At 38.5% G+C, this 14,085-nt stretch overlaps 1 protein-coding gene across 3 annotated transcripts in view; it reads right to left on the reverse strand.

The window, feature by feature from the left end:
* PLD1 (phospholipase D1) overlaps nucleotides 1–14,085 on the reverse strand; it is a 199,411-nt gene that overhangs the window by 69,527 nt on the left and 115,799 nt on the right. For all 3 annotated transcript variants that reach the window (XM_059687037.1, XM_059687038.1, XM_059687036.1), the window contains 2 exons: nucleotides 7,597–7,678; nucleotides 191–301 (listed from right to left, as the gene is read on the reverse strand). In XM_059687037.1, coding sequence (XP_059543020.1) covers nucleotides 191–301; nucleotides 7,597–7,678 — 193 coding nt within the window. The remainder of the gene's footprint in view (nucleotides 1–190; nucleotides 302–7,596; nucleotides 7,679–14,085) is intronic.

Here is a 14,085-nt window from a genome sequence, read left to right on the forward strand (position 1 = left end):
AAAGTGACCCTTGTTGACTCCATCAATATTAGAAGTATAGTATTTTCTTTTATTTCTGAGAACACAATGCTATTTATTCAATATATACATTAGGGAATTCTACACATTACCACTGCTCAGAGCAAAATAAACCTGAAAAACTACAGAATAATAAAGAAGAAACATGGTTCAGCAAGATGAACCTGAATACCTTTATGTTGGGGTGTAGACGCATTAAGGTCTTCTTGCTGTATTCACTGTTTATTCCAAGTGCAAGTTCCACCTCTTTGTAGAGTATTATGAAGATCCTCACCCCCTCTTGCTGTCACAGGAGAAAACACAAGCAGGAATGAGAATTTCTGTAGGTAGATTATGGTTTTCTTTTTCTTCTTCCTTTCTGCGCACTATATTTTCTAAAATTTCTTCTGTAAACAAGTATAGTAAAATATTTAATGAACAACACAATACAAGGAAGGTGAAACGAAAATGTATGTATATTAAGACCCAGATGTAAAACATAAATATTATCTTTCTTCCATTCCTACAATTTGTTATGCCAAGACAGTGTCAATATTTGACTAGAGACAGAACCTTGAAATTATAATCTCAACTACTAAAAGTGTCTCATAGTCTTACACCTGAGAACGTTTCCAAACACATATCATTTAGAAAGCTTTGATCTGATTCATGTTACAGGTTAGGGTTGTTTGTTTGTTGTTTGTTTGTTTGTTTTCATTTACTTCAACTGCTGAAGTGATTAAAAACAAACCTCTGTTATAATTTAAACTAAATATCCCTTAATGTTCCCGGGGTATGTTTCATAGCATTTTTTATTGTTTGTTGTTGTTGTTTTATAATTTTGTTTTTTACTTATTTCAGAGAGAAAGGAAGAGGGAGAGAGAATTAGAAACATTTATGATGAGGGAGAATCATCGATCATCTACCTCCTTCACACCCCATGCTGGGGATCGAGCCCGCAACCCAGGCATGCACCCTGACCTGGACTCGAACCATGACCTACTAGTTGGTGTCAACACTCAACCACTGAGCCATACCTGCCGGGCTAGAATTTTTCTTTAAAAATAAAAAAATTATTTAAGTGGATAAATTGATGTGTGATTGGTTGCCTCCTGACCAAAATCAAACCCTTCAGTCTAAGGGCCAAAGCTCTAATCACTGAACCAAACTGGCCAGGGCACATTTCTTAATTTTTAGGAGATAAATGTATTGGTTCACACTCTTAACCCATAATCGAATCATTAATGTTGATTTCACCAGTGAAATGACTTCAGAAGTCATCTTCTCTAACATTCAAAAATCCCAGAATTTTAGCAGTGTCACACAAACGAACGCTTGGAGCTAAAAGAAAATAGACAAGGCCATTAGGAGGGTCAAATTAAATCAAAGGTGTCTGGAAAACTTTAAATGTTATAGAAATAACATTTATTATTAATATTAACCATCAAAAAGGAGAATGTTCAGCAACTGGTAGTAAAAGGAGTAGCAGTACCTCCTTTTCTAGTTCTGGGTGGTGACAAGGTTCCAGCCTTTGCTAAATCGCTCCGCCCCCGAACATCCCTCCCCTTCTCCATGTCCACTCAGATGGTTCCCCCTTCAACATATAGATCAGAATGTACTTATCCAGGACACTCTTGTCTCATTTACCCCCACTTCCTGTACTATGTTTTTACTTTTTAGGTGTGCATCCTCAGTATTGCTGTGCAATTTGCAGCATTTAAATTTTCACTCTCTATTCCCAGCAGCTCTGAAAGCATTCTGAAACATATTGCGCACATACTGGATAATGTATCTAAAATAGGCACTTAATATCCCAGAGATTAGACCATAAGAAATATCTCATAATACCTCCTAAGTTATTAGAGATGTAGGCATATCTAATAAATTATAGTGGCAGAGAATAATTTGAAGTGTAAATGAATAATCCATGATAATTAGGCATTATTTATCATGGAAATTTGAGTCATAAATGGCTCAGTGGTTGAGGGTTGACCTATGAACCAGGAGGTCATGGTTTGATTCCCAGTTAGGGCATATGCCCGGGTTGCGGGCTTCATCCCCAGTGTGGGGTGTGTAGGAGGCAGCTGATCAATGATTCTCTCTCAACATTCATGTTTCTATCTCTCTCTCCCTCTCTCTCCCTCTCTGAAATCAATACAAATATATTTAAAATGGATAATAATATAGAAGTTTATACTTCATGTTGCAGGATGTCAAAACTTGGAGTAAACCAAACACATATACAGTTCCCAAATATTGTTCTGCCAGTACAAAGAAGTATTATTTTGGCCTCTAAAGCCTTATAATAACATATTCATAAGACTAATAATTTAACTTTCTTGATGTTAGTAATATCTAAGAAGTGTATACATTTTTGAAGGGACACACTAGATTTACACTCTGGGTTGCATTGAGGAAATGTGAGTACTAGGAGATTAACTCTTGCTCTGAAAAAAAAGTAGTCATTCTATTTCCCTGGTTATCATCAGACTTTTGGAACTTGCTCATTATTTGTTATAATGATATAACTATTATTTGAGTAAAGAGATCAGGAAGTGAAAGTGTAGATAAGAAGTGAACAGATTAATGTCTAATGCTCTGGCCACTGAGTGCTCAGCTGTGAATCACCAGTTGAGGGCTCTAAAGGAAAACAAGAACATTGTGTTATTTTTCTCCTCTATTGTTCAGGTTCACTTTGCTATTTGAATATTTAGGATTCAGCACTGAATAACAGTTACCAAGAAATAGCCTCCCATTGAAAGATATAAAGTTTAAAACCTAAAATTTCCACCTAAGTTATAGTACATTACAGCTGATATCTTTCATCATGGTTGATTTGTTTCAAATGGATGAAATTCTGCTCCTTAGGCTTATAAGATTATTACTCACTCATAAGAAAAGTAGTCACAAGTTAGGAACTGGCCTGAATCTTACAATTTTCCATTTACCTGCATAACGAATGGATTTTTGAAATAATAGAGATGTTAACGCTAATGGATTACATTATTACCCTCCATCTATCATACCTGACATTTTCTTCTTACTGTGTCTTTAATCATTGAAATAAATGAACTCTAGAGGAAATAGGGTGGAGACCGTGAGTGTTTTTAGCTTAAATACAAATGACTAATAAGGAAGTAATTAAATATAAAAAGTTCATTTTTACGCAGTCTGGCTTACAATTATTTACTCACATCTACAATACACAGTTAATTAGTGACGAGACTTCTGTGATAATAAAGCAATAAAACTCTTCTTTTGGTCAATGCATTGCAACACTCTCATAAACTCTAAATGGCAAAGGAAAAAATGTTCTTTGGGAACAAAGGCATTTCCTGGGTCATAATTGTGGAGACTTATACAAATGTCGGAAATATTTATGCAAAATGAAATCCAAATTAGAAATAAAACAAAAGCACTAATATTAACTCTGTAATTAAAAAAAAAATACACTTTTCAAACAGCCAATGTTTTTCTAATGCCTTTTAGCGACTTTTGCTAAGAGAGGTGGAAGGAAAGTATTAATAGGGGACGTAGAAAAACAAAGGGATGGTTGGGATTTGACTGCACAACACCATGTTTCTTATCTCTACTCAAGTCAACTAGCCAGAAGGTTCCACAGAGTCAGTGTCATCAAACTTGAATTTCCAAAGATGAACGTTCTGTCCTCTTTTCTAGTTTGCTTTTACTCAAATAGAACAGACACAATACTGTCAGCAGTAGGAAGCTTTAGGAGTTTTAGATACACATCACACATGCAAAAACAAAACACATAAACATTTTTCAGAGTTGAAATCAAGAGACCTTGTTTCTGAGCCAACATTTTCTCAGATTGTTCCAAGTACTGTGGTCAAAATATTTCCTGGATGCAGCCAGGTCTGTCCACTGCTTGAAGAGAGCTTAGCTTACAGTTCCACAGGCTAATCGCGGATTTTATCACTTGTCCAAGAATTCCCCAGGGGTGGAATGAAAAAAATCCATATCCTTACCATTTAATTGCAGGCAGCATTGGGATGTAAGATCACAAATGCTTGTGAGTTGTTTCATTTTTTTTTTTTAAACAGTTTTGTCTAAAGCACAGACCTCAAAGTTGAACATGTCTTCTCCCTTCCCTGCCATGCCCCTCAAGGTCACCACTTTGATAAGACACTCTGATTTTTCTGGGCAGAGATATGATTATTTATCTCATTTTATAACCCTGGACATTCTTCTCTCCCATTGCTCACAGACTGCAACTCTAGAATGTGCCCTGTGATCTGGGACAGTAAGAAATGAACCAGACGACAAAAGCCCCCTGAGGACCTACACCTTGTTCCGTAAACTCCCAGGTTGCTGTGCTTGAAGATTCCTTTGGTGCAAGTCTCATCAGAAGTATTACATATCGCTAAGGGTGAAATATACCAATTGGGTACAAGGATATAGTTACCATAACCGTGAAGCAAATTATTTCACCTCTTAGTGTAGACAATGCAGGACTGTGGGAAACCTTGGGATGCTGATTTGAATTGCAAACACTCTGCCTCTCAAGGTTAGCTTAGACTATTTTAAATAATAACATTGCATATCAGAAGACCAAAGAGACAGGGAAATATCACATCGGTCATTAGAGAGAAACAAAATATTGTATTTTCCCCCTAAGAAGCAGTCATTTTAAGAGATGTTTGCCTATATGTTGGCTATGAGGCAGAAACACTAAGTTCCTTCCCTAAAATCTACACAATCAAATGGAAGGAAAAAAAATCATTTATTTAAATCAACCTTGTGAACCTCTGGGACCCATTTATGCAAAAGTAAATGTTATCAACCCACTACTTTGTGAAATTAGTGGCTTTAAGAAACAAAATTATTTATATTAAATAGTGTTCATAAGCATATTAAATGTCAATTTGGAATGATCCAAGTGTTAAAAAGGCATAACCAAATTAATAATATGCCATAGCTAGATTACGGAAGAGCAATTCTGCTAAACAACCCACTGAGAAATTAATATTTAACAGTGTTCTATCTCCTTATGAAATTTTAAAAATCATTATCCACAATTCAAAAATCACAAGTTTCAGGAAGCTGATAAAATTCAAATAAAGCACCATTATCAGGCCATAATAATTACTGGGCCGTGGTGTCCACCTGGAACCTTACCAGGGTTCACAGTCAATAAAAGCAAAGAGAAGCCATGGTTGTGATAGAAAAGGAAACTGGGCAGGTACACTAAGGGGATAAACAAACATCTGCCAGCTAACATGAGGTTGAGGGCCTGGCTTGCAGGATCTTCCTCCTGAGCCCTGTTCTGGCATCGACTACTTTCTGGAGTTTACTTAGATGTTCTGTATGCATCTCACACTCAAATGATCTAAACTTTAGCTCTCTAAATCTGAGTTTGTCCCACTTCCTCCCACTACTAGATTCACCTTCCAACACATCATTTTGATCAGATCACCCGTCATCCATAACACCCCCATCCCAGTAGATCCCCACTGTACTCCACAAAGCCCAAGCCACTGGCTTGGATCATCAACCTTTCACATCCTAGCTGCAGCCTGCCTTTCCATCTTGATCCGCCATCCTACCTGTGCTAACACTCAGGTGAAATCAACCTTGTCACCTTACTGTGACTGGCAAAGCCTTCTGAATTCCTGTTTTCACACCCCATTTCCTACATCTAGAAACTTCTTTTTAATTTTTTTGCTCATTCTAAATGCCCTGAATCTCTCATGTCCTGAGGAGTTCCCCACCAGACTTACCCAATGCTCTCCCTCCTGCCTTTGAATCTTGGCCCTGTCTCTGTACTCAATTGACTCTTGTGAAAATTTTTAAGCTCCTTCAGGTCAAGAATCATGCTTCTTATTTATTTATGTACATTCACATATGATTAGCCAAGTGCCCTGCACTCACTAGGCATTCAGCAAACGCATGTTGATTGAAAGCTAAAACAGTAAAGTGTTGGATAAGTACTGTAAGGAGAGGATATACTAGTATGATTGACTCCTGGAGAAAATTATAGCCCATTCAACATACAGAAACACGTTTGGTAATCCTAGGACTGAGCCCAGAGCATGAGTCCTTGAGCAAGCCTTCGATGGGCAGAGATGGAATCCTTTTCATACACGAATTAGTAATTAGTCTAATACGTGGACCAGAAGATAACTGTATGCTAAATTATTTAATGACTATGCAAATAATGCTTTTCAAGACCAGAATTTCCAATATGGTGAATAGACTTTTGTTCAAACAACACATTAGATTAGCCATGAAAATGATGCTGTGTGGCAAGACATGTGTCTGAAATAAAGATGATCAATTTCAGTCTTCAATATTAGCAGTGAGCTCAGATACTAAAAATCAAAGATTTTGATATCTGAAAAAATCCTAAAGTAAAAACATGGGGAAAAGACATTGAAGGAAAAGGAGAAGGTGAGTGGGGCAAGAGGTAGGGAAATGGAAAGGATGGGGGAAAAGAAATGCGTGTAGGCTGTGAGGAATAGTAAAATACTACCCACGATTACTTAGGATCTACAAATTCTGCAGGAATGTTTAATGATAGAATAAACAAGATTAAGACAGTTTCAAATAATAGTAAAAAGGCTAGCAATCCCCATTTGAATGTGATTAATAAGAAATCCAGTTCTATTCTAATTCACCTTAATTTAACTTGGTTAAGGGCCAACTACATAAAAAATTTCACTAGAAATATGCATGCAAAGTAGTCTTTGATGAACTTGCTATACTGATTCAGTTATTTATTTTTTTATAACAAAAAGAGCACACTCAGTGCTCACCCAGAATCTACATGGTCAACTGCACAGGAAACAGTTTCACATTATTACCAGGAACTGTCCCCAAACTGAAATAGGACAGCACCAATTCTTAATGTCCCTCTTCCTTGATATTTGTCAACATCAGCTTGGCCCCATCTGAGTGAAATCTCAGATGACTTTGTCTTTTGCTCAAATAACAGCATAGTAAGTAAAATAAAAATGCTATGTTTTATTTCATCTTTTATTATCCATTAATAAAATTTTATCACAAATTTTGACTATAAAATTAACTACCCATAACTGATTAAAAAAATAAAAATTAGAATCCTATCTAATAATATACAAACAGGGTAATTGACCATACCTTCACTACGCCTCCCATTGGCTAATCAGCATGATATGCAAATTAACCACCAACAAAGATGGCAGCAATTTGCATACAGCGCGAAGCGGCCAAGCGAAGACTGAAGGTGGCTCCGGCCAGAGCAGTGAAGGCTTTGAAGGCGGCTCTGGCTGGAGCGAAGGCCTGGGTCCTGGGTGCTGGAGGAAAACTGGTGAAGGCAGCCAGGGGAAGGGAAGGCCTTTTGCATGAATCTTTTTGTGCAACAGGCCTCTAGTTGCTAATAAAAGTCATGCTTTGTATTAGGCTAAAATATTATGCATTTTAGAACAATAGGGGGAAAAATCAGAACCAACTGAATTTGAAAACAGAAACTATTCTACTTTTCTATCCAACTCTAAAAAAAAGTTATAAGTATACATGAAGGACTTTAAAAAGAAAAGGCATTTAAGAGGCAATAAGCATTTAAGAAATCAGATCAGCACTTGTTTGGAAAGTACATACTGCTTTTCGTTTAAGAATGTAGTCCAATCTCCAATGATTTCCTTCAACCACAGGGCGTTTCAGGAAGATTTCTGGACTCAACCTGAAATCACAAAATTTCAAGTAACTAAAACAACATACAAAGTTCTGACTGTGTCATAGGAAGCAAAGGCGAGTTTAGCCCAAATGCCATCCTCCTCCTCCACTGTGGCAGGTCATTCATATAAGTCCATGTACAAGTTCATATGGAAGCGCGAGCCTTTGTCCATACAAAGAGCCAACCTAGATTTCTCTCCATACATCTTACTCACATGTGCACACATACACACACATGCAGACACTGCTGGTTGCCCACCTTTTTCTTCCTTGTTCCCACCATATAGTGTAAATATTCTACACCCTCGCTTCCCCCGACTCCTGCACAATGTCACACAATCCTGGGCAATGAGATACATGAGCGGGCACATGTGGGGTTCATGGAGAAGTTTTTCCTCTTTGGTGATAGAGAGACACACCGTCGCTTACAAAAGGAAAAGAGTCCTGACCGGTTTGGCTCAGCGGATAAAGCGTCGGCCTGCGGATTCAAGGGTCCCAGGTTCGATTCCGGTCAAGGGCATGTTACCTTGGTTGCGGGCACATCCCCAGTGGGGAGTGTGCAGGGGGCAGCTGATCGATGTTTCTCTCTCATCGATGTTGCTAACTCACTATCCCTCTCCCTTCCTCTCTGTAAAAAAAAAAAAAGACAACAAAAAATCAAAACAAAAAGGAAAAGAGACTTTAGGGTGGGTATTGTATGGGGCTATGTTGCAGTCATATTGAAATTCTAAGGGAAAGACCAGAATGGTGAAATCACTACACCACTCCACCAACCTTAGGATTGCCTGACTTGGGATTTCTCATTATGTGAGACAAATGAATCCTTGTTGTTTAAGCCACTTCTAGAGGAGCATTCTGTTAATTCAGGCCAAAAGTGTTCTAACTGATAAACAGACACGCTGGCTTCCAAGGAGCCGTGGCCATGAAACCTGGGTCTTTCTGAGCAAAAAGAGAAGGCTCACTGATAAAATGTCTCCCATGTGAGGATAAACCCCTTGGCTCTTCTTTTTAGTAATGCCACAGGCAGCTAAGCATACAATAGAGTCCCTTTTTCCCTTGGGGTTGAGGTCTGAAGTCAGTTAAATCTATATGTGATATGACTTCCCTGTAATGAGGAAAAACCAAACAAGAAAACTTCATCTGCTGAAATGCTAGACCTGGAGGAGGAGGAGGAGACTGTATATAAGGATTAAAGCCTGATTGAACACTAGGCTGCAATATTGCCTTGCCAGGAAGTCCTCTAAGAAGGTGACAACAACAGGGTTTTAAGGAGCTAAAGAGATTAAAAGCAATAATTTTGTGCTCTATTTCATTCACTTAAAGAAAATAAAAACTCAGACATAACATATCTAAAGGAAACACATATTGGGTGAGATTATTAAGAAAACAGACAAATAGTGGGAGTATATACAGTACAAATACTTGCATATTTAATTCAAAATAGGAAACAACTCAAAGGTAATCTATGTCTAAACACACAAAAAATGCAGCAAAAGATTTATGATGAATTACAAAGAGTTCTGTTTTAAGTAGAAAAGTACAGCACTGTACACTGCTAGTTCACTGAAGATGAGATATATCCAGCAACATATACATACTTTCAATTGTTTATATATACATTAATTATGGACTCAGAGGGCTTCTGTTTTGGGGCCACTTCTAAAGCTATGCTCAGCAATCAAGTCTATTATCCTTTACTAACTATACAAGCATTGTACACCCCGTATGCAGAATATTCTACTAGTTACTTTGGAGGATCTTAATATAGCTCTCAAAGAACCCTCAATTTTCAGGATAATAAAATGATAAAAGACTGATATAAACAAAGTATAAACAATGGCAAAGAGAGAGCAGCTGTGATGCCCAAGTGTCATTGTGTCAGGATCTTTACTAAGTAGTTATTAGATAAACTAAGTTCAAAAGAATTATATGATACTGCATTTCACTGAATCTAGGACACCGATGATGGCAAGATGCTTCATTACTGTGTGTACCACTAAGAAAGAAAATGTGATGAGAGTTACCACTGTAAGATGTTACTGAAGGTAAGATCTATCCTGACTCCAGAGATGTTAACATGGACTTCCAAGTAAATGCTCCTCTCTTATAGCTTTAAATATTTATATGAGAAGGACAACAGTTGAAATCAATGATCAGAGCTTCCATCTTAAGAAGATAGAAACAGGAAAAATTAAACCTAATGTAAGAAGAAAGGGAAGAATAGATGAATGGAACTCAATGCAATATAAGACAATAACAATAGAGAAAACCCAATCAAACCAAAAGCTAGCTCAATTAAAAATTAATGAAATTGATAAACTTCTAGCCAGATTAAAAAAGAAAAAGGGAGTTTGACTACTTCAGATTTCTCAGAAAGGTGGGATCTTGTATTATATGTTCTTTTGTGTCTGGCTTATTTCACTTAAGCATAATGTCCTCCAGGTTCACCCACATTGTTGCAAATGGTAGAATTTCCTTTTTAAAGGCTGAATAATATTCCATTGAATGTAAATACTTCATTTTCTTTATCCATTCATCCCTTAATGGACATTTAGGTTGTTCCTATGTCTTGGATGTTGTGAATGCAGCTGCAATGAACACGGGAAAGCAGGTATCTCTTCAATACTAGTATCTTGATTTCAACTCATTTTATATATATCTAGAAGTGGGACTCCTGGATCATATCGTAGTTCTATTTTTCAATTCTTTGAGGAACCTCCATGCTGTTTTCCATATTAGCTGTGCCAATTTACATTCCCCAACAATGATTCCTTGAGTGGTGGTTACCAGGAGTGAAGGAAGGAGGAAATGAGGAGGTCTTGATCAAAGGGTACAAAGTTCCAGTCAGTTATGCAAAATGAGTAAGTCTGAGAGATCTATGTACAACATAGTGCCTATAGTTAACCTACTGCATAGTATAGTGCCTATAGTTAGCTATATTAAATTATATTCTATATTTAAAAATTTGCTAAGAGGATAGATTTTATATTGTATTCTTATAATAAAAATATCTATAATAATAAAAGTGTAATATGCAAATCAACTGAATGGTGAAACAGCAGAACAACCGTCCGGATGACCACACTATGACACGCACTAGCGCCAGGCCAGCCAAGGCAGGTGTGATGCAATTGGTCTCTAGTTCAGGCCTGAGGAGAAAGAGTGAGATCTTTGGCAGTGATAGAAGTGGAAGCAAAAGGGAAACCACAGGAAACCCAAAATTAGTGGGGGGATCACGTAGAGAGAAGAGCTCGGGAAAGCAGCCCTATAAATCTGTTTGTGACTTCTAGCTCACTCCCAAGCTGCCAATGCATGGATTTGATCCTAAATACAGGGTGGGGCAAAAGTCGGTTTATAGTTGTGAATATGCAAAACATAGAGTTTCTGTTTCTATATTGTTATTTATTATTGTAATATTTATGAACTGTAAACCTACTTTTGCCCCACCTTGTATTATGCCAGAAAGTTTGAGAACTGAAAAAATAGACCACTGCCCAAACTGGCCACTAGGTGGAGCACATGGGGGACAGAGCTGAACCACACTGCAAAGGCTTTGAAAAGAAATCTGACATTAAGAACACAGATATTGGTGTTTCTGATTTCTTAGGATATATTCCTAGAAGTGGGATCACTGGGTCAATGGCATTTCCATTTTTAATTTTTTGAGGAACCTCCATACTGTTTTCCATAATGGCTACACCAGTCTAAATTCCCACCAGCAGTGCATGAGGATTCCCTTTTCTCTGCATCCTTGCCATAGGTTCATAGCAGCGCAATTTACAATAGCTAAGATTTTGAAACAGCCTACGTGCACATCAGAAGATGAGTGGATGCCAAAGCCGGTTTGGCTCAGCGGATAGAGCATCGGCCTGCGGACTGAAAGGTCCCAGGTTCGATTCCGGTCAAGGGCATGTACCTGGGTTGCAGGCACTTCCCCAGTGGGGGATGTGCAGGAGGCAGCTGATGCATGTTCCTCTCTCATCGATGTTTCTAACTCTCTATCTCTCTCCCTTCCTCTCTGTAAAAAATCAATAAAATATATTAAAAAAAAAAAAAGAAGATGAGTGGATTAAACATTATGGTATATCTACACAATGGAACACTACATAGCTGCAAAAAAGAAAGAACTCTTACCATTTGCTACAGCATGAATGGACCTGGAGAGCATTATGCTAAGCATAATAAGCCAGTCAGAGAAAGAAAAGAATCACATGACCTCACTCATATGTGGAATCTTATGAACAACATAAACTGATGAACAAAAATAGATCCAGAGAAATAGAAGCATCAAGCAGACTGTTGAACCTCAGAGGGAAGTGTAGGTGGATGGGAAGATCAACCAATGAACTTGTATGCATATATGCATACCCATGGACACAGACAATAGGGTGGTAAAGGCCTGGGGTAGGGGGCAGGGGTAGGCTGGAAGAGGTCAATGGGGAAAAGTGGAGACATATGTAATACTTTCAACAATAAAGATTTAAAAAAAATAAAAATATAAACACAGATATTGCCAGAGGAGATAGATCAGAAAAAATGTTACAATGGGAAATGTGTGAGATTTTACTGCCTGTTTTCTTCTAGGATTTCTGTGGTTTCAAGTCTAAACATCCCAAAGAATGCTATGCTCCAAAATTGCTGTGCTCTCTCACACCCCTATGCCTTGGTCTTGGCTGTCCCTTTGCCTAAAATGTTCACCTGTTTTCTTCTCACCAACTCCATCCCCAGACCCCAGACCAGCATTCTCTTCTGTGAAGCTTCCAGAGCCCCCTCTTTCAGGCTCAGCCACTACCCCTCCATGTCTTCTGCTGTGTTGATCTTCATCACCGAGTTTCTCCCAATCTGTTGTTTTATGTGTGACTTCCTGACTCTATGTTGTTCCAGGGTAGAAGCTGGTTCTCACTCATCTTTATATGCACACTAGAGGCCCAGTGCACAATATTCGTGCACCGTGGGGGGGGGGAGGCTCAGCCCAGCCTACACCCTCTTGCAATCCAGGACCTCTCAGGAGATGTCTGCCTGCTGGCTTAGGCCTGATCCCCTGGGGGACTGGGCCTAAGCTGGCAGTCAGACATCCCTCTTGAAGTCTAGGGCTCTCGCAGTCCGGGACCCCTCTCTCCTTACCGCCTGTCTGCAGCGGAGGCGGGAGAGGCTCCCACCAACACTGCTGTGCTCGCCAGTCATGAGCCCGGCTTCTGACTGAGCAGCACCCCCCCCCCCCCCCGTGGAAGCACAATGACCACCAGGGGGCAGCTCCTGCATTGAGTATCTGCCCCCGGGGTGGTCAATACACATCATAGCGACCGGTCATTCTGCCATTCGGTTGATTTGCATGTTAGGGTTTTATTACTTAGGATAGCCTTGGTCAGTACCTGTCACAGAGTGCATGCTCACTAAATAGCCCTGGAATGAATCAGTGAATAAATTAGCAAATGAATGGATAGGTGGTCAAGTTAATGAACAAAGGAACTGAGTAATTCTAGGTTCCAGGTTGTTTCTCATGTCACTATATTTGCCTTTGCTTGCATAATAATTGCTTTAAAAACATATTAATACCATTTTTACTTAAGTACATGATGTCTCTTGAATTAGATCAGAAGTTTCTAAAGGGCATGTGTTTCCTCTAACTATGCTTATTACTCTCTCAGGTCTAGACATATCAGGGTTTGGTTAAGCTTTTGAATGTTCCCTTTTGCAATATACTTGCATGACAAGAATTTTCTTCACTTGTTCTGAGGGAAGTTACCACAAAGGTTTTATTTCAAAGGTAGTGTTGTAATAAGATGTTATCTTAGAGAAGTCATGACAAAGAAATAACATTCTGATTCATATTTTTGCTGACAATAGGAGAGAAAACAGTCAGGGTTCCATCTCTTTAAATGTTAAAATGTGAGTCTTACTTTGGCATTCACAACGTTCAAAAGAGAATATACTCTTGCACAAAACATGAGAACATGGGCTCAATGGAAAAAACTGTTTTCATTCTCTTTCATGTATTTGTCAAACTTTCAGAAATATTTTTCTTCAAGGACTATAGTAAGCCATTAAATTTGAATGAATTCTCATAAGTGTTTAGAAAGTATCAACCAAAGAAATAGCTCCTAAGCAGGAAACTTTATTTTATTCCTGGTAATTGACTAATTGGGACAAAATTTGTCAATAATATACTAGTAAGGGCCAAGAATAAGCTCCTCCAACAACATGACAATAAATTACTTGTAGCCATGCTGACCATCACATACCTTATCTGATGATTCTAGGTCAATGATTCTCAGCCCAGAGGGATCTTTCCTCCCAGGAGACATTTGGCAAAGTCTAAAGACACAGGTTATTACCACTGGGATCTTGCTATTGTCATCTAGTGAGTGAAAGCCAGGGATACTGATGGTGCCAAACATCCCACAATGCACAGAA

This window comes from Myotis daubentonii, chromosome 3 (genome assembly GCF_963259705.1).
Source record: "Myotis daubentonii chromosome 3, mMyoDau2.1, whole genome shotgun sequence".
Classification (NCBI taxonomy): Eukaryota; Metazoa; Chordata; class Mammalia; order Chiroptera; family Vespertilionidae; genus Myotis; species Myotis daubentonii.